Source organism: Homalodisca vitripennis, chromosome 3, assembly GCF_021130785.1.
Source record: "Homalodisca vitripennis isolate AUS2020 chromosome 3, UT_GWSS_2.1, whole genome shotgun sequence".
Lineage (NCBI taxonomy): Eukaryota > Metazoa > Arthropoda > Insecta > Hemiptera > Cicadellidae > Homalodisca > Homalodisca vitripennis.
This window is the reverse complement of record NC_060209.1, coordinates 22,190,414-22,213,510: the sequence shown is the minus strand read 5'-3', so window position 1 is coordinate 22,213,510 and position 23,097 is coordinate 22,190,414. Positions and strand designations below refer to the sequence as shown.

At 32.9% G+C, this 23,097-nt stretch overlaps 1 protein-coding gene across 1 annotated transcript; it reads left to right on the top strand.

The window, feature by feature from the left end:
* The first annotated feature begins 336 nt into the window (after positions 1 to 336).
* LOC124356684 (carbonyl reductase [NADPH] 1-like) lies at positions 337 to 21,299 on the top strand. The gene is made up of 6 exons (XM_046807826.1): positions 337 to 494; positions 5,792 to 5,920; positions 8,362 to 8,493; positions 12,622 to 12,860; positions 15,517 to 15,722; positions 20,840 to 21,299. Exons 1-6 carry the CDS (start codon positions 471 to 473, stop codon positions 20,950 to 20,952), a joined length of 843 nt encoding a protein of 280 aa, XP_046663782.1. The 5' UTR covers positions 337 to 470; the 3' UTR covers positions 20,953 to 21,299.
* The last annotated feature ends 1,798 nt before the right edge of the window (positions 21,300 to 23,097 follow it).

The window sequence follows — 23,097 nt, the reverse complement described above, 5'->3', positions numbered from 1 at the left end:
CTTCCTTCTTGAAAAATGTAACTTTGTGTTTTGCTAATATAGTATTCTCTTGTGAAATTAATGAAATATAAAGGTACTATAATTTACCAGTACACTTATTTATTTCAAGACGTAATAAAGTTTCATATGGTTTTCTTGGAGTAGTCTGTCAAAAAATAAATAATATAAATTGATTCTTTTCTTACTCGCAGCTGGTTCAGTACAAAATGACTTGACATTACAGTACATGATATATATGTAAAATTTTCATTAGTAAACTTTATTCGCACTTGCAAAGTATATTCTCTATGTTATGTTGGCCACACTTCGTAGGAACAAAAACATTTGTATTTAAACATAACCTAACCTGCAAAATTGAGTTGATTGTTGACTTGTTGATACTTGAATAATCTTATCAACTAATATTTCAGATAAGGATAATTGTACCTAGATTTCAGCAGAACTTGAACAATCTAACATCGACTTGTCCCATGGCAACTTCAAAAGTAGCAGTTGTGAGTATATTATTTATTTTGATTTAAAATTAGGTACCAAGTTATCAACTTTATAATTTACAGTTGATTACTAGGCCTATCAAATAACTAAGCCACTTGTTAGCATCATAAGTTTTCATTCAAGAAGTGGCATACAAATATTTTGTAATATGGGTACCAGTAAGATTAAACGCCGGGGCGGCAAATCACGAATTTGACGTTACCAACGTATTCTGCTCACCCTCCTGAACAAAAAATATATATAGTACTAGGGGGTGCAAATGACAAATAACATGATTTTAGGGGGTATATTGATAAGTGGTAAAGTTTCTAATGTTTTAATGTTCAGTTTGTGTGCTGTGTCTGGATAATCTGTTTACTTGAATATTATCTGCGGCCGGGACTGATAGCAGCCTGATAGCATACCTGTTATCTGAGTTGTCCGGGGCATAGGTCAGTTCTACACAAGATATCGTGTTCAGTAGGTCGGATTGAGTGAGTGAGTGAGTTTACAATGATGAATCAACCATCCACTAGTTCAACCAACCCTAGTGAATTGTGTGTGTCGGAGTGTTTCGTAGGGCACGTAAAGAGCTTACGTTTTAACCGAAACGAAATTATCTCTTTTTTAATAGAACAGGGCATTTTTTAAAATGAGTGTATTTGTTCGTCGTGCGGTCGAGTGGTGTTTTTAAACCGGGAGACTGTGTCGTTTCGTTGTGATAGACCACTTTTTTGTTGCTGCTGTTTAGCTATATCCGCCAACACACTAATGGTAAGTGTTCTCTGTTAATATCCATCTATATATTTGAGTTTTTCATGATTTATTTAGTTTTTAAACTTTACATAATTGCCTTTGCATTACATTTCAATTTATATTTTTGATCAGCCCCTCTAGAATTTTATATTTTACTGATAGGTACTATCTCGAGGGATGTTTTTCTTTTATTGACATCAGCGCGGGGCAGCACCGAAGGTGCTGCCGAAGCCCGCGCTGATGGCCGGAGGCACTCGTAATTAATTTTTTTCTCGAAATTAAGAAAAACATTATTAATTTTGATAAAAATTCTGCTCATTTCTGTAATCTGTAATTTCTCATTTACGTTTGCAAAGATGGCGGCGCAACCGATGACATCATCACGAGGTTCAATCATTGGCCACAAAAGGTCACGTGATGCTAGACGTGGATGTAGAACATGGAGATATTACTGGAAAGTTATTTAATTTTTTATTTTCTAGAACTTCGTTATTTCTCATTTCCACCCCATCAAACCTTATACTTTTTTTTTATATAGGACGATTCCAATAAGTTAAGAACGCAAAACTCGTATTTTTCCGCCCCGGCGGTTAATATGATAATTACCGTAATATGCACTATAGTGCATGTTTATTAATTATTTAATGCTAATTCAGTTTAAAGTTCTGTGAAACTATAAATAACAAATAGGCTATGGTATACCTTATAATACTTCAAAATATTTGTGAACTCTGGATTTGGCTGTTGAAATTCCTATAATGTCAGGTACTTTTTTTGCTAGTTGTGTACATCATCATTCAAAAATAAGTAGTATGTTTATTATTTAAGTAAAGTATTTAAGTAATTATGTATTTTCTTTTTCAGAATATCACCAGCAACATTTAATGCAGCACCAGCAGTACAGAATGATATTCAGTTGGGTCTATTTTTGTATTTCAATTGAGAATTTTTAAGCATTACAAATGATAAAAGAAAATTAAACCAAACAAATTCCAAAGAAAATCCTTATAACAAATAGAAAACATTTTAATTGTGTTATTTAAATATAGGCTACAAAAGGTTTTTTTAAGCAAAACAAAATATTAAACTTTCCAAAAACTATAATAAAATTAAAAATAACAAAATTGGCGGGTAGGGTCCAATAAGCGGACCCGGTTTTTATATCGAAGAATATAATCATCGATACCTAATATTCGCATATCGAATCATAGACTATCAATCGATATAAAAGTAATAACAATCATATGTTTAAATTAAAATGTGAATTTAATGATAACAAATAATAAATGAACATAACCAAAATCAGGGAAACTCATAACTTTAGCTAAATGAAACAGAACGAAAACGTTTTTACTAAAGTTGTGTCCACCATTACCTTCTTTTTTGCATCTGAAGACGACCATGTTAGCTCCTCTGACAGTTACATTTGTTATCTTTCCACAAATATCACATAATGGATTCTTAGCTACTAACCCAACATCCTGAAGCCATAAAAAACATATTTTATCGTCTTTTAAAGCAATTTCGTGAAGCTTCCTAAGATTTACGGCCATTTTAATACACAATGTTACTTATGTGAAATTTAAAATATTACCTTAATTGTATTATTTGAAAGTGTTTACAGCTGTTCATATAGATTATTTAAGTTGTTAAAAATAATTCATCAGTATCGATTGATTATATCGATGGTTATGATTAAGTAATATCGTTTGCCAATTTCGATATAAAAAACCGGGTCCGCTTATTGGACCCTACCCAAATTGGCTACTATTCACTGGTCTAAACTAGTTGTTTAACATTATAGTAATGCTGCTAATCCTGTTGGCAATGGAAGTCCTTCTTTGGGCCAGAGAGTCATAAATAGATGTTTTAAACAGAAGCACTTGTTGAAGAAATTCTGAAAGTAGTAATGTACCCCACTGTTTTCCTGAACGAAATTTACCACGTCTAAAGTAGAAGACAAAATCTCATTTTGCATTCTTTGAAGTGGGTGAGCAGAAACGGCAAACCGTTTTGTATTACAGCTTTATAATATTGGTGCTTAATTATTTCACATTATTGCTTAATAAACAATACATCAAATTAAATTATGAAACATCGTAGCCTACATCATTTCAAATCGTCACAACAAATTTGATTTCTCGTTATTATGATGCTTATAAGTACCTATATTATTTACAGTTTTTTATATTCTGTATAAAGTATATGTATTAATTTATGGAAATGTGTACTCAGGCTACAACATATTTTTCAATTTTTAAATTCGTAGGAGATAATGAATGCCAAGACTCTTAAATAATTTATTTATCATTCTCTCCAAAATTTGAATAATACTAATTATTACATTAAATTGGTGTGTTAAATTTAGCCTATAGCAAATATATGTTTGATTCACAATTTTTTTATCTTATTAAAATGGTTTAAGGAACAGCATAAAGTTTACATTTTTGTTTGATCTCAACTAATTCTGATATTCTGAGCTTAGACTGTCACCAATTATTTATACCTCAATCCAACTGAAATTATTTGGAGAACAATAAAATCTATGTTGCACAATAACGTGAAATCAACAAAATGAGTAGTAAAATCAAGTTATATGAGGATAAAATAGAAGAGAAATCATGTGGAAAAGTATGTCACTTCAAAAAGATAATAAAAGTAATAATTGATATTTTGAAAATGGCAATTCAATAGATTAGATAGGCCTACCTAAGTGGTTTATTATACAACTTTGTGATTGTGGCTATAGCAAAGAATTAGAGAATGCCACAGAGAATACAAATTAGCTCTGTAGGGAGGATTCTGATCCATTGAAATTTAGATCAATAGACTGTAATTTACATCTTGTTAAATTAAACCTTGGAATGCAACATTAATACTCTTTAATAATAGCTTTTTGCCTTAATTAACTTTAATCCAGTGTCCAAGTTTATTAGCCTAGCCTATTTTTAATTAAAATTAGAAACAAAGGATGTTAATTTTATTCATAAAGTACGTAAATAAACATAAAGTATATTAATGTTACGCTTAGTCGGTTTCATAGAGATTGTTATTTTAAATTTAAGCCTAAAACTAACTTTAAGGTATAATTTTAATAAGGACATAGATAACATTGTAATTTATTTCATTATATACAAGTAGGGGTACTTTGGGATTATACCGACCACACCAGTATGAAGAACACAAAAATATAAATTTATAGAAATAGACATGATAGAATGAAAAAACAACTCTTTAATTGCAAAATTACAAACTTACAAGCATTTCCAGGTATTGTGATCGGTATTTTTGTCACTGTTATCATATCTTTCTCGAGAATCCCGATTACGGCAGGCCACACGGCATCACATGATTTGCACTGTACATAATTGCCTTTCCATTACAATTCAATTTATATTTCTGATCAGCCCCTCTAGAATTTCATATTTTACTGATAGGTACTATCTCGAGGGATGTTTTTCTTTCCCTGACATCAGCGCGGGCTTCGGCAGCACCAAAGGTGCTGCCGAAGCCCGCGCTGATGGCCGGAGGCACTCGCATTTTGGGTGGCGGAATGTGATCAAGAATAAAAACAAGTTTTGAGTGTTTTTTCAATAAAGAGTTTAGTTTTAGTTTGGTAATGTTCGTTTTTGTTGAATTTTTTGTGTTTGGAGAAATGTAGAGGTAAAACACGGAAGTACAACAAAGCGACGAACCAGCTGAACGGGCGGCGAGACTCTGCAATCACGTTATCTACTAGACCGCTCGACTTTGACCTCTATCTGAGGATGGGGAGGGGTTTGCGATAAGACAATTCCTGTTTTATATTGACGAAATATTGTTCTACGCTAATCTAGTAATCAGTAGAAGCAAAATGTCAAATAACGATTCATGTCTGGGTGTGGTCGGTATAATCCCAAAGTACCCAAGTAGGCTTATACGAAAACATAGTTGTGGCTAACAAGAAGTTTTGACACTTAGGGAATAAACCCCATCAACTCCAACAGGCATCTCATGTAGTAGACTTGTACTATAGAATTACCATTGCACCCCAGAATCTCGACATTTGCTGTTAGTGTTGCTCCTGGGCATTCAGAAGATTGCCAAGAAGATTGAAGAAGTGATGCATCGGTTTTTGCTGTGCCCAGTGGTAGGTTCAACTGGAAGGTATAAACCAGCCAGAAGTGATCCCTACTGGATACAGGCAAGAGGTTATTCATCACAAAACATTTATCGTGTAAACTGTTTAATACCATTGCGCTTCCTGCACAGCTATCAGGATTACTGCAGGTCACAAGTAGTGCGCTCCTGCATTCGTTTGCAGGATTACTAGACAAAGGGTTAAATTAAGCTATAGTTTAAAGGTTTTTTTTTTGTATGAAATATTCCATTAACTTGGATAGTTCTTACTGAATTAGGAAGAACTGTGTTGTAGCTAGTAGTTTTTCTTCCAATTAACATAATTCGTACATTTAAAGATTAATTTAATTACATGTACTATTTCAGTTATACAGTTATGTTCACAGTGGTTTGTAATGTTTTTTGAACCTGAATCGGGTTTTATTAGTTTAAATCTTTTCAGGTTACTGGAAGTAACAAAGGCATCGGATTTGCGATTGTAAAAGCACTATGCCAAAAGTACGATGGTATTGTGTACTTAACAGCAAGAGATGAATCGAGAGGGAAGGCGGCTGTGGCTGAACTGAATAAGGTTGGTTTATTTTTAGGTTTCATACATCGCCCCTAAATATAGTATAATACCAACCATCTTTTTTTCAATAGAAAACCGTTCAAAGGAAAAAATCTGATATTGGCAGAAAAAGAAAATTGCATTAGAATAACATTGCTTTAACACATTAGTTTTTATACAGTGCACTGGAAGTAATTAATTTAAATTAAATATTATAAGTCTTACTGATCCATGGAGATCACATTTATTCAGTAAAATCTATTTTAAGTAGTCAATCATATTAAAAGAATTTATGAAATCTAATAGCAGTCGGTACAACAGTTCTATCGGGCCAATTTCCTTCAGTTTGGTATTTGTTTACAGATCATATTGCATATTGGCAACCTTTGTAAGAAGTTGAGTTCAGGACTTTACCTTATTCGTAGAGTAAAATCAATAAATGACGTCAGCACTGCAACTATTGCATATTTCGCTCTTTTTGAAACTCATCTTCACTATGGAATCTTGGTCTGGGGTAATTCCAGTGCAGCAAATATTCATAGGTTGTTGGTCTTACAAAAAAATGTGTCAGAGTTCTAGCGGAGTTGCAGCCAAGGGAGAGTTTACAGAGGAGCTTTTGTAAGACTTTCAATCCTGACTGTGGTGTCATTATGTATCCTTGAGACAGTTATGTATGCACATAAGAAGAACTTGATAAGGTGTCATGATTTACACCAATACAACACTCGCTGTGCAGCTGACTTTGCACTACCAGAACATCATACAGCCCGTTACGAAGGGAAACCATCCCACATGGGGGCGAAGCTGTTTAACTGTCTACCTGCAGATATGAAAACACAAGATAATTTCAAGACAGAGCTAAAAAAATGGGTTTTTAAACATTCCTTTTATTCTATTGACGAATTTTTGAACTGGAGAACTTTGAACCATCATTATGATTAACTTTAACTTACCTAACAAGACCATGTGATTACTATATTTTGACACTGTTTTTATTGAAGCTTTTGTAATTCTCTATGCATTGTACAAATAAAGTACCATATTGTCTATCAGGCATCAAGTGACTACTTAGCTTTGGTATGTTCACGTTTTACTCAAAAATGTTTTCCTCATATACATTTCTTATGGGGATCTGAAACGTACCGTTACCGTTTCTTTTTCAATTTCTCCATTTGTTAATGAACCTACATACTTAGTATTTATTTAAGAACTAAGAGTGCATAAACTTGTCAACATTAAAAAAAAGTGAAATCATTGAGTGATCATTAATTTTATACTATTTGCCTGAACTTCTAAGTACTTGGTCTATTATTTACAAGGACTTTGGGATTCTGCTGTGAGATGTCCTGAAGTTAACCATAAGACCTTAAATCCTGTCAAAGCTGTTATAACTATTCATAAGTTATACAGGAAATTGTTAGATAGCTTCAGTGACTTTCTTGGACCTTTACAATGTTTTTAGTAATGCAAATGAATGGCCATCTATTTCGTTTTTCATCATGAACACTTCTTATAGACTTCAAAATTACTGCAAAACTGTAACAGCGATGTTGGTGATGATTGCACAATATTGTGACACATTGTTTTTGACGTGACAACGTCTTAAATTAGGTTGCGGCTCGGAGTCACTCATGAAAAAGTGTAACGCCCGGTAACGTTACGATGCCCGTCCAGTGGGTCCGCCGCACGGGATCCGCACGGGATATAAAGCAGATAACTGTGGGTCCGCCGCACGGGATAAAGCAGATAACTATGTTTATTCGTGAAAATGTGGAGTGCTTAGATTCGTCATTTACAACAACTACAACAATAAAGGTAAATAATTGTACACTGATATTTCATTATCGTAAACTATGATTGATTGATTAATTGTTAGATTGACACAAAAGTTGAGAAACTGAGTTTATAGGTTATGTCATACTATTGACAAATGTTGATAGTGTTAAGTAAATTATTAGTTTAAATCACTCTGCAATCAATCGTAATTCAGTCGATTGAGAAGAAACAGCGCGTATTGCTAGTCAAACATTTAAAATAACAAATTATAACCTCTAACCTGTCATAACAGTGCGACCAAACAAACGAACTAAACCGACCAATCACCACGTGCGGAGTTAGAATTTAACTGTGTGTAGCAAGAATTTCAAATTCCAATTTTAGTAAATGTTTTATTCAACTTTACCATTTACAATAACAAATTTTAATTAATTTCAAATTATGTAAAATGTTTTAGTAAACAAAATATATTTCTATAGTTAAAATTTGTGCAATTCTTATTTTCATTCAATTCCTTGTTCCTATTGTGCAATTTAATAATATTCATATCAATAAATATTCTACTGAGAAAAAGACGTTGTCACGTAAAATCTTCGCCCGTTAAAACCGACTTTACAGGCAACCATAATTTTTTTTTTTCATAATCTTTATATACTAATTTGTGTAACTGTAAATTATTTGTGTAGCAAAATCTGAAACCAGAGTTTCACCAATTGGATATAACTTGCAAGAAAAGCATTGCCAAGTTTGCAGACTTCATCAAAACTAAACATGGAGGTCTAGATGTACTTGTCAACAACGCTGCCATAGCTTACAAAGTGAGTATTGCAATTATCTTTAATCTTATCTTTAAGACTGTTAGTGATAATGAAGGTAGCAAAGTCTGTTAAGTGATAGCATTAATTACAAGTTAAAGTAGCCAAATTGTCTAGTTAGAAGTAAGTTATGTTGGATTATTGATTATAAATTATTTCAAACTACAGTCATATGTCTTGGATTACAGTAAAATCATCGTAGACTTAAGTGTTTTAGTCTTTCTTAAGCACTTTTTAATATTGTAATATGATTGGAATAGTTCTTCTTATTATTTTCTTTTAAACATTTTCTTACAATCAAAATTTTATTGTGATTTTGATTGAACACAGTAAACTCCCTAGCTATCCAAGGTGATCGCAGATTCACAAGAACCTTGGATAACACAGAGTATGGAAATGACGCTTGCTATCAGAGGTTATATGACCTGATTATTTTACACTGCTTAAGACTACAAATTCTATCACTTTAAATAACAGTTTTAACAGGAAAATACTTATTGAATCAATGTGAAATTTTAATGTCAATTCCTTATCCATTTTGAACCAGACACCAACTAACTGATTATCAAGAGCCAGTGATATGAAGAATATGTTTAAAAAACATGTTAATATGTTCTAACAAGAAAGGAATAGTATTTTGTTTTGTGTATTTTTTGAGGTTGAATATTGCAAGGTAATAAATTTTTGTTAAAAGTGGTTAACCCTTAGATATCGACCCAAATGTTTCTTTGTGTCTGAGGAAACCAATGACCTTTACCCAGGGGTTACTGAGCAATGCCGGACTCTTGTTAGGCTATTATTATACACTTTTGCTTGTAATTCCCATATTTTTGGTAAAAATTCATGATTAAAAAATTTTTACATAAAACAAAATTTTTTATAAAAACTAATATAAAAATAAATTAAAAAATGTACATAACAAAAATTAAAATATTTGTTCTTCTTTGAGTAGGAAGAAAACTCAAAACTTTAACTGAAAATTACAGATAAAACTATACATACACAATGGCAATATTCGTTTTATAATAAAAAATACAATTTTTATGATACTGAAAAATTGTGTATGTTCTCACGTTTTTAAGTTCATAATTTGTAGTGCATTTACAATCACAAATGTCACTGAAAACTTATATTTCAAAGATGTTTTATTAATATAGTCAGTACAATTAATTTAATTGAAAAGTAAATAATTGTAAAAAAATTCAGAATGTGCTGATATTTACCAAGGTGTTAGTATTCTTCAATAAATAGAAATAGAAATAGAAATAATTTATTTCCCATTACCATACAACATTCAAATCATATAATACATTGTATATAATTTAACATTTCATCCAGCATCAAGAAATCAACAACAGACGCATACCCCTAGAAACTAATCTAAATAACAATACAAGGATAAATAGATAAATAATCTTAATAGTATAAATAAATAACAATACTTATAACAAAGCAAGATACAATTCTTTTAGGTACTTCAGAACATATTTAGATGCTTAGATACAACAGTCATATTCAGCCATAAATTAAAAAAAAAAAACTTTTAATGGTTAGGAAATTTAGGACCTCATAGGTAATACCTGCTTTGAGGTTCCCTCAAAAATTAGTTAATTTCTTTTATCAGTACTTTACTTTTATAACAAATTTTTTAAGTTAGTAAAAAACAAAATATAGATTATTCCATAAATTTCCATGTTATTCGTTATTTACTCAATAAAATTTGATTTGATCCCCTTAATGTATAAAAATATGATATGCTTAGCAATTCAATATAGTACAGCATAATATAGGAACAATATATGTCTCAATGTATCCTAGAATATATTAGACCCTCAATATCATCCTGCAAGAATAGCCATTTCTTAAGTTCTGTTTTAAATCTCCTACTAGCCTTAATTCTTTTCAAAGGTTCAGGTAATATGTTAAAAATCTTTGGTGCTACATAAAAGTACGTTCTCTGGAAAAAGGTTAAAAACGGTCTTGGAGTTTGCAACAGATTTGGCCTTCTTAGTCTAGATCGATAAGTTCCATCATTACTGGGTAAATTTCCACTCTGCATATAAAACATAATTAACACCTTAAATACAAACAAATATCTAACTGGTAATATTTTCATGCTCAAAAAGAGAGGAAAGGATGGTTCATATCTATTTTTCCCTAAAATAATTCTTATTAGCTGCTTCTGCTGAGTGACAATCGGATAAATATTTGAATAGTACGAGCTTCCCCAACAAACAATGCCATACTCCAGCCTACTATTAACTAGGGAAAAGTATACAGTTCTCAATACGTCAACTGGGCATATATCTCTAATATGATACATAAGTCTAATAACTGTGTTAAACTTTGATTTCAGCTTATTTATATGTTTCTTCCAATTTAACTCCCTATCCAATACTACACCAAGATACTTAATCTCATCACCTTTACACACTGTCACACATTTATCATCACACACACCTTCCTTACACAGACATTCTAAACATACATACTTTATAGAGTTGTGAGACACATTAAGACCCCTCAGCGAAAAATTAATATAGACAGTTTTCTCTGGACTCAGGATTAGTTTATTTTGTGTGAACCACCATCTTAATGATTTTAAATCCTGACCAATGAGCAATTCCACCTCATCCCAATTATCACCAGCATAGCATAATGCTGTGTCATCAGCAAATGATGTGATCATTCCATTTAGTCGGGCCAAACATAGATCATTTATATAGATTAAGAAGAGTATTGCTCCCAACACTGAACCCTGTGGAACTCCAGATTTAATTTCTCCCATATTACTCAAAACACTATGTATTCTTACACATTGACTCCTTTGAGATAGATAACTCTTAAACCACATAAAAGCACTCCCCCTAATACCACAATTATAAATCTTATTTAGTAGTAAATTGTGATCCACAGTGTCAAAAGCTTTTTTTATATCAATGAACAGCCCACGTACCCTTTTACCGGTATTAATATTATTAGTAACTTGCTCCATAAAATTTAACAGAGCATTTTCCGTACTAATACCAGTCTGAAAACCAAACTGATTTTTTGAAAAAAATTTTGTTTTGAGTAGAAAGGACATTACTCTCTGCTTCATAATTTTTTCTATAACCTTTGAGAAGGTTGATAACAAGGATATAGGCCTATAATTGTTACAGTCAAATTTACAGTCAATAGTTATAGACATGTCCATAAACAAGATGTTAGTGTTTCTATGTATTTCTTCACACATCCGAATACCAAAAAGGATGAATTTCAATCTTTGTTAGATATTAATTTTATTATTATTGCAAGTTAATAGTAATAAATGGATTTCGAAGTATTTTATTCAATTGCCAGGTAATGTATCAATGTGCAAGTCAACATTGTTAGATTTGTATATAATACACTGAAATGAATGTGTATATGGAATATGTAATAGTCTAGGAGGTAGGAGACAATTTGCCTGTATGAGCAAATTACCTAGTATTTCTTCATATCAATAGAGGAATTTCTCTTAAGACGGAAATTTATCATCAGCCGTACCAGTTTTGGTAGAAGTCAAGTGGAAATATTAGAGTATAGAAAGATTTTAAAATATATAAAACAATAGTATTTTATTGTACTTTTCTAGGTATGACACAGCCTGACCATCAAACACAACAGTAATCGTTATACCACCCTCATACAACTAGATAAGGGGACTGAAAGTCACTAATTTAAACCAAGGAGTTAAATTTTATTTACACTTCTGACAGTTGGTCTTAAGTGTGTTAAACTGCAAAAAAATATGATGTAAGAAAAAATTATAATTTCTTATTTTTAACCTTTTTGATTCCCTTTCATTTCAAACTCCACAATAACTAGCACGGCTGGTGATTAATTTCTTTCTTACGGGGAATTCCTCTATGGATTTCGAGAAGAATCAAATTGTGTGTTTGTATCCTGTGAATTGGCTCTCCGTTCCTTATATGTATAGTTATCATATTTCTATACTTATCCATGTTGTGTTATTGATTTGCAGTAACACTTTTACAATCTACATTTTCTGCATGACTGTAACCTTAAAAGTTGGAATCCTAAAAGAGCTTTAGAGCTTATTTTAAGCTTAATTTTACATGTACTAATGAAATAAGTTGACATCTGCAGAATGCGGCAACAGAACCCTTCAGTGAGCAGGCAGAGGTAACGGTGGCAGTGAACTACTTTGCACTAGTCGATGTCTGTGAGGCACTGTTTCCATTACTCCGACCTCATGCCAGAGTCGTCCACATCTCCAGCTCGGCTGGTCATCTCCTCCGTATACCCAGTACAAAGTTACAAGAGAGATTCAAGGATCCCTCTCTCACGGTCGAGAAACTTAGCGAGCTCATGCGTGAGTTTGTCAAGTAAGTTTTTTTGGATTTAGTGATCTCTTCATTTTGTTTATGAACTAGAAATAGGCATAACTGAAGATTATCAGTTTAATTCTGAAGTTATTTTTAATTTCTCGTTAAAAGACGTTACTTGAAAATTAAAAATTGTAACATTTATAACTAGCATTGTTTTTTTATATAGTATGTATTATATTTTATAATATTAATGCATTTAAGGTTAGATAAAATATAGGTAATTTTGAATTTGGACTGTGGTTTATGTAAATGTTATGCAGATCATGTGTAATATTTGCCAGTATTTATTCTTAGGCTCTCGGTTAACCCTTTATGTGCCGTGTTTTCAATGGTGCTGTTATAGTCTGCAGCTGGATTTATTTGCTGCTCTATAGTCACTGTTGGAGGCCAGTGTGTATCATCTTTTAGCTGTCAGGTGTCATGTAGCGAAACAGCTGTTTGGAACGTTATAACTCAGGTAGTTGAACGCAAACCTGGGATTGCCCGCGTTAGTACAGCGGTGGCAGTCAAGGGATTTACACAATATACAGACATATCAGTAAGTTGTATTACTAGTGTTAACGTATAATTTTTAAATTTCATTCCATGTAAAATCTTTGCTCTGAAAAAATTGATTGAATAAAAAAAGGGTTTCAGATCAAAGCAAATTCAGTGTGCTTACTGTAATACATGTATGTTGTTATTCACCAAACACTGCATTTTAGTTTAGGAAGATAGTAAGTTCATGTCCAATGTACAAAATCTAAATAGGCCTATCTATATTTCCGAGCTGTTCCAAAAGTTACAGGCTATTTGTCAGTTTAGTCAATGTTCTATAAGGTCAGTGTTCTGTTAGCAAGTAGCCTGTGTATTGATCAGTGTCTAATTATACTGTTATATCGGAGCTCATGAAACTACAGATTATGAATTAAATATAATCTTCTCATACTAAAACTGGTCATTCTGGCCAGTAGTATTTGTCAGCTTAAAGGTCAGAAAGAGGGTTGGTGCTACGTAATTATAAATTCACTATACAGTATCTCAAATTTTGTTAATCCTTTCCGGACGAAACACGGGTACTGCCCTGTGCGCTGTAGTTCCGCTAGCTGACGAATCGCAGGCACTGCACAGCTAGCTTACTACATCTCATTTCGTTGACGGATGAGATTACTTTGGTGGGTTCTACTGGCTCTGCATTGTGCTGCTATCTCTTGGGAATAATTTGAAGTGTTCGAAAAATTATTTCAGTTGTTTCTTCGCAGTACATTTACTGGTTTGTTGACGAGCAACAAAAGTTCCAGCTGAGAGAATTGTCTGCCGATGTAAACAAACTAATCGAGACATTGTGAATCAGGTTCTTTGTACTTTTATGGTTGTTTTCATTGTATTAAAAGTGTGTTTTAGTTTTTAATCTATTGTAAATATTAGGGTAAAGTGCAATTAAATAATGAAATCAGTTTTAGGCCTCATTTTCATGTGAGTATACGTAACTTTTATTACCGTACTTTGAATTGAGTTGCTAGGTTTTAGTGTTGAAACATTCATGAATTATTCATTTAGTACTATTTATTTTTCTGATGACTGCAAGTACAAGTGAATTACAAATTAATGACATTAGTGATATACTTGATGACAGTTTAAAATTTAGTCATAAGGCCGATTTGCCTCCTCCACCTGATCTAGGCCTAGATGCCCCTAACAATAGCAATTTGTATAAATATTATTTTTTGCAGTAGGGACTAGAACTATATACTATAACTCCAATAAAAAGTAGAACTAATTTTACAAATAAAAAAAAACTTCAGATACGCATATTCATTAAAACAAATAATATGATTTGATGCATTAACAGCTTTAAAATATACATTAAAGTTGGGATTTTGGTTTAAAAACAATAAAAAAATATTTGTTATAAGTGTTAAACTATAAAGTAAAAATATAATGGTGTAACAAAAACCATTGTTTTCTACCTTGTTTTACTCTACAGTTATAAAGCCTAATCATAACAATAATTCATGCATTACCCTTTTTTTAAATAGAAAGAGTTAGTTTAACACATATGACACTGTACTTTAACTGAATATTTAAATTCAACCAGATAGAAAAATTATGACTTTAATGAGTCCCTAAAAGGTTAGAGATACTAGGTTTTCATGAATTTGGAAATATCAAACCATCCAGACCTGAAATTTAATATTTAATTAAATCTGGAACTATGTTTGTCTGAATTCGTCTATTTAAGGTTCACAACTTGCATTGTGATGGTTACTTGTTCACTAGGTTGCATTAATTTACCTTCCTAAAGCAATACCAAACATAATTTTGATATTATGAAAAATGAAAATACAAGTCCAAAATCACACATCGAAGCTCATGGTTAATAAACAACCAATAGCACATCTGTCTATTTTTTCACTTGCAAAAATCTGAAGGAAGTTACATTCAACATGAGTACTAAGTACGGTACTCAAGTACCGTAGTATACAATCAAGTGTATTCAAGTATATTCTTATTGTTTTCAAATACTGTATATTTAAATGTATGTACGGTTTGATGACATTCTAAAATAGTTCTTTGTGTCGGATGAAAAGTCTTAAACCATAGGTTTCCCCTTCATGTATCTGTAAGTGCTTGAAATGATCAGTAATACTCAGATTTTTCTCTGTTTCTTCAGATCTGCTGCAAAGGGTGACAATATGGAGCAGGGATGGGGACAGAGTGCCTATGCTGTGTCCAAAGTTGGTGTGACTGCTCTGACCAGGGTACAGCAGCGCCAGTTCGACACAGATCCTAGACCTGGTATAACTGTCAATGCTGTACATCCTGGGTACGTGTCCACAGACATGAGCAGTCATAAAGGACCTCTCACCATTGAACAAGGTTAGTTGATCTGCCAGAGTTGTTTGTATGTTCAATGGAAGTATGAGATGCTCTCAGATCAATTATTGGTTACGGGTTTGTAGTATTGTAGTTTAACAGACCTCAGCGATGGCGTTAAGAGACATGTGTTTGTTAATTTGGAAAGGAAAGTTAGGCCTAAAATGTAAAGTAACAAGAGGCATATTTTGTTTAGATTTTTTATTTTGTTCGTAAATTCACCATCAAAGGTAATCTACCTTGTCAAAGATGACATATGGCTAATTTTTGTATTTTTTTTTAGTTATTTGTACATCAATAACATTAAAAACCATCCAGTGGTTTTATATTTATTTATTTTTCAGTTATTTGTAATATAATACAGTAAAACAAAAAAGAAACCATTTCAATTTTGCCCTTAACTTGTCACGAGAATGCATGTATTCAACAGGGAAACATAAAGAAAAATAAAGCAGTGGATGCCTAAAAAACACTAAAATTTGCAACCCTGAGAAATTGTATCTATCTATATTATTATAAAAATTACTTGATTTTTGTAAGATGGTTGTAGGCATAAAAAGACTATTATTTTATTCATATTGCGTGGTATTAGTTGAAATTTAGTTACACCCTAGATGTGCCTGTTATGGATTTGAAGTACATTTGACTCTAAGGCTCTGTCCATCCAGATTTTTTCGGAATATTTTTGTTTACTTTAAAAGAGTGTGTACTAAAACTGATGTGTTGCCCAAGCAGTTACCTTCAATCCATTAACGAGCTAATTAGTAGACAGTTTAGTGTCATCTGCATACATTATCATCTTGTTGTACTCCTCTAGTTGTTCAGGAAAGTCATTAATGAGTATTAAAAACAGAATTGGTGCTAGGACTGAGATTGGAAAACTCCTCTGTTAGTTGGTTGCACTTCAGATCTAGCAACGTTTGTAAATCCTTTTGTTATATTTTTATTTCTACTATTTGGCTTCATCCCTTTACGTAACTTGTGAACAATTTCAGTGCTGTCTGTTGGATTCCTAAATTTTGAAATTAGCTAGAATTAATGTCCCAGGCAGTCAAAAGCCTTACTTAGGTCAAGATACAGGCTGGTGATGGTTTAGACATCTTCTATAATCTCAATTGTGTATTCAACAAGGTCTATTAAAGCAGTTGTTGATTTTCACAGTAACAAACCCATGTTGGCTGTTTGTCAATGATTGGTTTTGACTAAGAAAACCATTCATCGTTAGTGTTACTGGAGTCTTATTTTTATAATTTTTAAAATAAGCTTGGAGGCAGATGAAAGCAGTGAGATAGGTCTATAGTTAGAAATGTTTTGTGAGCCTCCTTGTTTGAGTTTGGGGAAAAACTCTAGGCTATTTTCAGTTGGGATGGAAAAGTGCCTTCTGCCATAGCCATTAGCTAGAATTAATGTCCCAGGCAGTCAAAAGCCTTACTTAGGTCAAGATACAGTGGTGGTGATGGTTTTAGACATCTTCTATAATCTCAATTGTGTAATTCAACAAGGTCTATTAAAGCAGTTGTTGATTTTCACAGTGACAAACCCATGTTGGCTTGTTTGTCAATGATTGGTTTTGACTAAGATGTTACTGGAGTCTTATTTTTATAATTTTTAAAATAAGCTTGGAGGCAGATGAAAGCAGTGAGATAGGTCTATAGTTAGAAATGTTTTGTGAGCCTCCTTGTTTGAGTTTGGGGAAAAAACTCTAGGCTATTTTCAGTTGGTATGGAAAAGTACCTTCTGCCATAGCCATTAGCTAGAATTAATGTCCCAGGCAGTCACAAAGCCTTACTTAGGTCAAGATACAGGCTGGTGAGATGTTTAGACATCTTCTATAATCTCAATTGTGTATTCAACAAGGTCTATATAAATAAAGCATTTGTTGATTTTCACAGTGACAAACCCATGTTGGCTGTTTGGTCAATGATTGGTTTGACTAAGATGTTACTGGAGTCTTATCTTTTCTATAATTTTTAAAATAAGCTTGGAGGCAGATGAAAGCAGTGAGATAGGTCTATAGTTAGAAATGTTTTGTGAGCCTCCTTGTTTGAGTTTGGGGAAAAAACTCTAGGCTATTTTCAGTTGGGATGGAAAAGTTACCTTCTGCCATACATATGCCATTAGCTAGAATTTAATGTCCCAGGCAGTCAAAAAGCCTTACTTAGGTCAAGGATACAGCTGGTGATGGTTTAGACATCTTCTATAATCTCAATTGTGTATTCAACAAGGTCTATTAAAGCAGTTGTTGATTTTCACAGTGAACAAACCCATGTTGGCTGTTTGTCAATGATTGGTTTTGACTAAGATGTTACTGGAGTCTTATTTTTATAATTTTTAAAATAAGCTTGGAGGCAGATTGAAAGCAGTGAGATAGGTCTATAGTTAGAAATGTTTTGTGAGCCTCCTTGTTTGAGTTTGGGGAATAAAAACTCTAGGCTATTTTTTCAGTTGGGATGGAAAAGTGCCTTCTGCCATAGCCATTAAGCTAGAATTAATGTCCCAGCAGTCAAAAGCCTTACTTAGGTCAAGATACAGGCTGGTGATGGTTTAGACATCTTCTATAATCTCAATTGTGTATTCAACAAGGTCCTATTAAAGCAGTTGTTGATTTTCACAGTGACAACCCATGTTGGCTGTTTTGTCAATGATTGGTTTTGACTAAGATGTTACCCGGAGTCTTATTTTTATAATTTTTAAAATAAGCTTGGAGGCAAGATGAAAGCAGTGAGATAGGTCTATAGTTAGAAATGTTTTGTGAGCCTCCTTGTTTGAAGTTTGGGGAAAAAAACTCTAGGCTATTTGTTCAGTTGGTGATGGAAAAGCACCTTCTGCCATAGCCATTAGCTAGAATTAATGTCCCAGGGCAGTCAAAAGCCTTACTTAGGTCAAGATACAGGCTGGTGATGGTTTAGACATCTTCTATAATCTCAATTGTGTATTCAACAAGGTCTATTAAAGCAGTTGTTGATTTATTCACAGTGACAAACCCATGTTGGCTGTTTGTCAATGATTGGTTTTTGACTAAGATGTTACTGGAGTCTTATTTTTATAATTTTTAAAAAATAAGCTTGGAGTGCAGGATGAAAGCAAGTGAGATAGGTCTATAGTTAGAAATGTTTTTGTGAGCCTCCTTGTTTGAGTTTGGGGAAAAACTCTAGGCTATTTTCAGTTTGGGATGGAAAAGTGCCCTTCTGCCATAGCCATTAGCTAGAATTAATGGGGTCCCAGGCAGTCAAAAGCCCCCCCTTTTTTATAAAACTTAGGTCAAGATTCAGGCTGGTGATGGTTTAGACATCTTCTATAATTCTTCAATTGTGTATTCAACAAGGTCTATTAAAGCAGTTGATTTTTTTTGATTTTTCACAGTGACAAACCCATGTTGGCTGTTTGTCAATGATTGGTTTTGACTAAGATGGTTAACCGTAGTTCTTTATTTTTATAATTTTTAAAATAAGCTTGGAGGCAGATGAAAGCATGAGATAGGGGTCTATAGTTAGAAATGTTTTGTGAGCCTCCTTGTTTTGAGTTTGGGGAAGAAAACTCTAGGCTATTTTTCAGTTGGGATGGAAAAGCGCCTTCTGCCCATAGCCATTAGCTAGAAATTAATGTCCCAGGGCAGTCAAAAGCCTTACTTAGGTCAAGATACAGGCTGGTGATTGGTTTAGACATCTTCTATAATCTCAATTGTGTATTCAACAAGGTCTATTAAAGCAGTTGTTGATTTTCACAGTGACAAACCCAGGTTATGTTGTCTGTTTGTCAATGATTGGTTTCGACTAAGATGTTCGGAGTCTTATTTTTTATAATTTTTAAAAATAAGCTTGGAGGCAGATGAAAGCAGTGAGATAGGTCTATAGTTAGAAATGTTTTGTGAGCCTCCTTGTTTGAGTTTGGGGAAAAACTCTAGGCTATTTTCAGGTTGGATGGAAAAGCGCCTTCTGCCATAGACATGTTGAATGATCTTCACTTGGGAGCTATTAAGCTCATCTGCACATGTTTATCAGGAACTTAAAAGATATTTTCATCAATGCCTGAGAATGTTGAGTTCTTTAGTAGAGTTTTCTTTGCCTATTTATCCAGTTGTTAGACATAATGAAAAATATATTTACTGTAGTAGCTGTGTGATTTTGAAACTATTGGAAAGCTTATTTTTTAAAGTCAGCAGGTTGAAATTAAAATTACATCTAGATGTATATGTTATTTCTGCTTTCGTTTTCATGAAGTACACTGTGCAGCATTGTCCTGTGCGAGAGACCACCATTTCTATCTTGTCTTTGTGAAGATTGAACACACTACACCAACTGTGGACACTGAGGTCTCTGAGTTTCTTGTGGCTGGGAGATCTAGACTTCTTATGTTATATCTTGCCAACAGCGTATTTAGTAAAATGGATTCTCTATAGGCCTCGTAAATATTATCAATGTTAATATCCCCCATGATAAGTGTATCAGTTTTTAGAGTAAGGAAGCTGTCTAGAACATCTGGCAGAACTTGTAGTGATGTGTCGAGGTCAGCATGGGGTGGTCGGTACACTTCAAGTAGGCACAGGCTCTTTTTCTTGCTTATCTTTATTATTACTGCTGTTACTTCACATACCACTTCCATGCTGTACCCCTCTATGTCCAAACTTTCGGTTATGATGATTATTCTGTTGTGCCTATAAATAACAACCCCTCCTTTGATGTGTTCTTTCCTTCCATACACATACACACTTGATCAGTGTGTAGTCAGCCAATTTAATATACTTTATTACATTTAATTTTTAGCCCATGTTCTGTAAGGATTACAAAGTTTAGGTCAGTGCTACGTAAAAAGTGTTCAAGTCTTTCAATTTTGTTTTCCATCTGGTCCATGTTGTGGTGGAAAAATATAAGTTAATTTGTAGGCTTATTCTTTGATTTTGTCTTAACTTGCTAATTTTTATGCATTTGTGGCCTAAAAAGGTCAGATAATTGTTCTTCGTCTTGTTTCGGAGTTTGGTGAGGTGTTTTCAAAACATGGGAATACTGATACCTGCCTGAATCTGGATTTGGTTAGGTGTAGAGGCAGATCAAATCTAGACCGACATTACCAAAGATGTATCCCAACTATTTTGTATGACAACATGATTATGTGTTCTATAGGAGCGGATGCTCCAGTACATATGGCACTATGGCCAGTGGAAGAGAGTGCTCCTCGAGGTCAGTACGTGTGGAATGACCGCAGGATTGTGAGCTGGACAGATCCTCTAGACTGACAACACTAATCTTGGGCTGTCAACAAATAACTGCAAGCATTTGTAGATTTATTTGCTTCAAGACAATGCCACGACATTGTAATTATACATTTCACTGTTATAAAATTAAAAGTGATTAAAAGGCCATAGAATATTTTTATTGTAAGCAATCATTACTTCTTTGTTAATATTAGCCAGTGGTGTAATACCGTTATCACTAATGAGAGAGTTATTTTTGTATCAAGATCGTAATCCGATAATGATGTCATTGACTAAATGTTTTTATAGTGTTATCTCTTTACTAGTGTATGGATTATGGTTGAAATGTCTGTTTAATGTTTATAAATAAATTATAAATTTATTATAAACTGGTGCATTACCTGTTATTGTTATGCTTATTATCTGACATTTTTTATAAAGTTAATGTAGTAAAATGTGCTGTGCACACTCCACCATAAGTTTGAGATGTTTATCTTCAATAAAATGAAATGGGATATTTTAATAATTTACAGATAATTGTATTCAATATTTTAAATTTTCATAGCATAAACAGTTAAGCAACAATTTTCTATACGGTATTAAAAAATAAAATTAATAAAAAATTTTGAGATTTGATATTTTGGAAAAGTGGTCTTTTGAATTGAAAGAGCAATATTACAATTAATTATTGAGTTAAATTACTTTTGAAAAGTGTTGTATTGTTGGTACACAAATTTATGCCAAGCACAGTGGTCTTCTCTTCTCAGTTTTAAATTTAAAAATGTTATTTGCATATATTGAATCCAGAAATTTATGTATTATAACAATACAGCGTCATTCAATTGTTGGAAATTACTGTTCTAAGGAGAAATTAGCAATCTAGATCCATATTCTGAAAACTTACAGCTCAAGTCTCTGTTCAAATATTTTGTTTAAATTACTTTTAATTAATATGATTGCTTCTTCCCTCTTTATCCCTTAATCCTTAGTGCTCACTTATATGATTGTTGTCTGAGTTTGGAGGGTCTCTATGGATAGCCATGGCAGCTCTCTATGTCAGACCGAAGAATTATCATTACGTCTGGTATGTCAGCTCGGTAGGCCACACTGAATGGCCCCCGCTATTTTCCAGTTAAGCTTGGTTGGCCATTATTTGTAGTCATCTTTATTGTGCTGTTTCAAATTCATTACATTTTAATGCTTTCCAGGGATGCCTGGAAAGTGCTTTAATCTTTTGGTCAGCAAAAAATGTGTATAATTCAGAGCACAAACAACACTCGTAAGTATTGATTGTTTTATTATTTGAGAGTCGTTGTCACTCTAGCTACTATAGTGACACTAATTTAATTGCAACAGTAGTTTATTTAGTGGGGTCAAACATCAAAATGTGGAAGAGATGTATATTTACGTCACGGTGTGCCAGTACTGAAGATAGAATATCAGCTTTGGAGAATTCACCAGCAACATCATCGTCAAAGGTTACAAATTCATCAACGTTCATGTTAAAGTCTAATGCTTCTCTGACTGTTGCTTAGTTCCGAGGAATATCGGTCACTTCTGGGAGTAGTTGGTCTTAGTCTCCCTCAACTTTCAAGTACTCAAGTATCTTAAACTATTGAGGTAGACACACGCGATGGTTACATGGCACTCAGCCGGGACTGAACTCTGAGTCATGTGGTCGGTATTTTACATTACACTGTTCACCGTATTTCTGCTAGATATCGTTGGTATGTCTCTTACTAAGTGTTTAGATGCCACAACAAAATAAATAATTTCGTTTTCATACTATGACTAACCTGATTTTTGAACCCTTTCAAGACTTATTAAAAAGTGCTAATTTCTCTATCTTGTTATATTTAAATGTTCAATTAAAGTACAGTGTTTTTTTTTTTAAATTAACACTTTTATTTTGAAAAAGTAGAGTTATGCATGTTTTGTATGATTAGGTTACAAATGTAGAGTAAAACAATGGTTTTTATTACACCATTATATTTTTACATTATAATTTAATACTTAAAGCAATTATTTTGATGTTGTTTTTAAACCAAAATCCAAGTTTAATGTATATTTTAAAGCTGTTGGTGTATTAAATCATATTTGTTTTATTGAATATGTGTATGTTAGCTTATTTCTTTTGTTTTGTAATATTGTTTCTACTCCAATAAACTGTAAAAAATGAAATTTAAA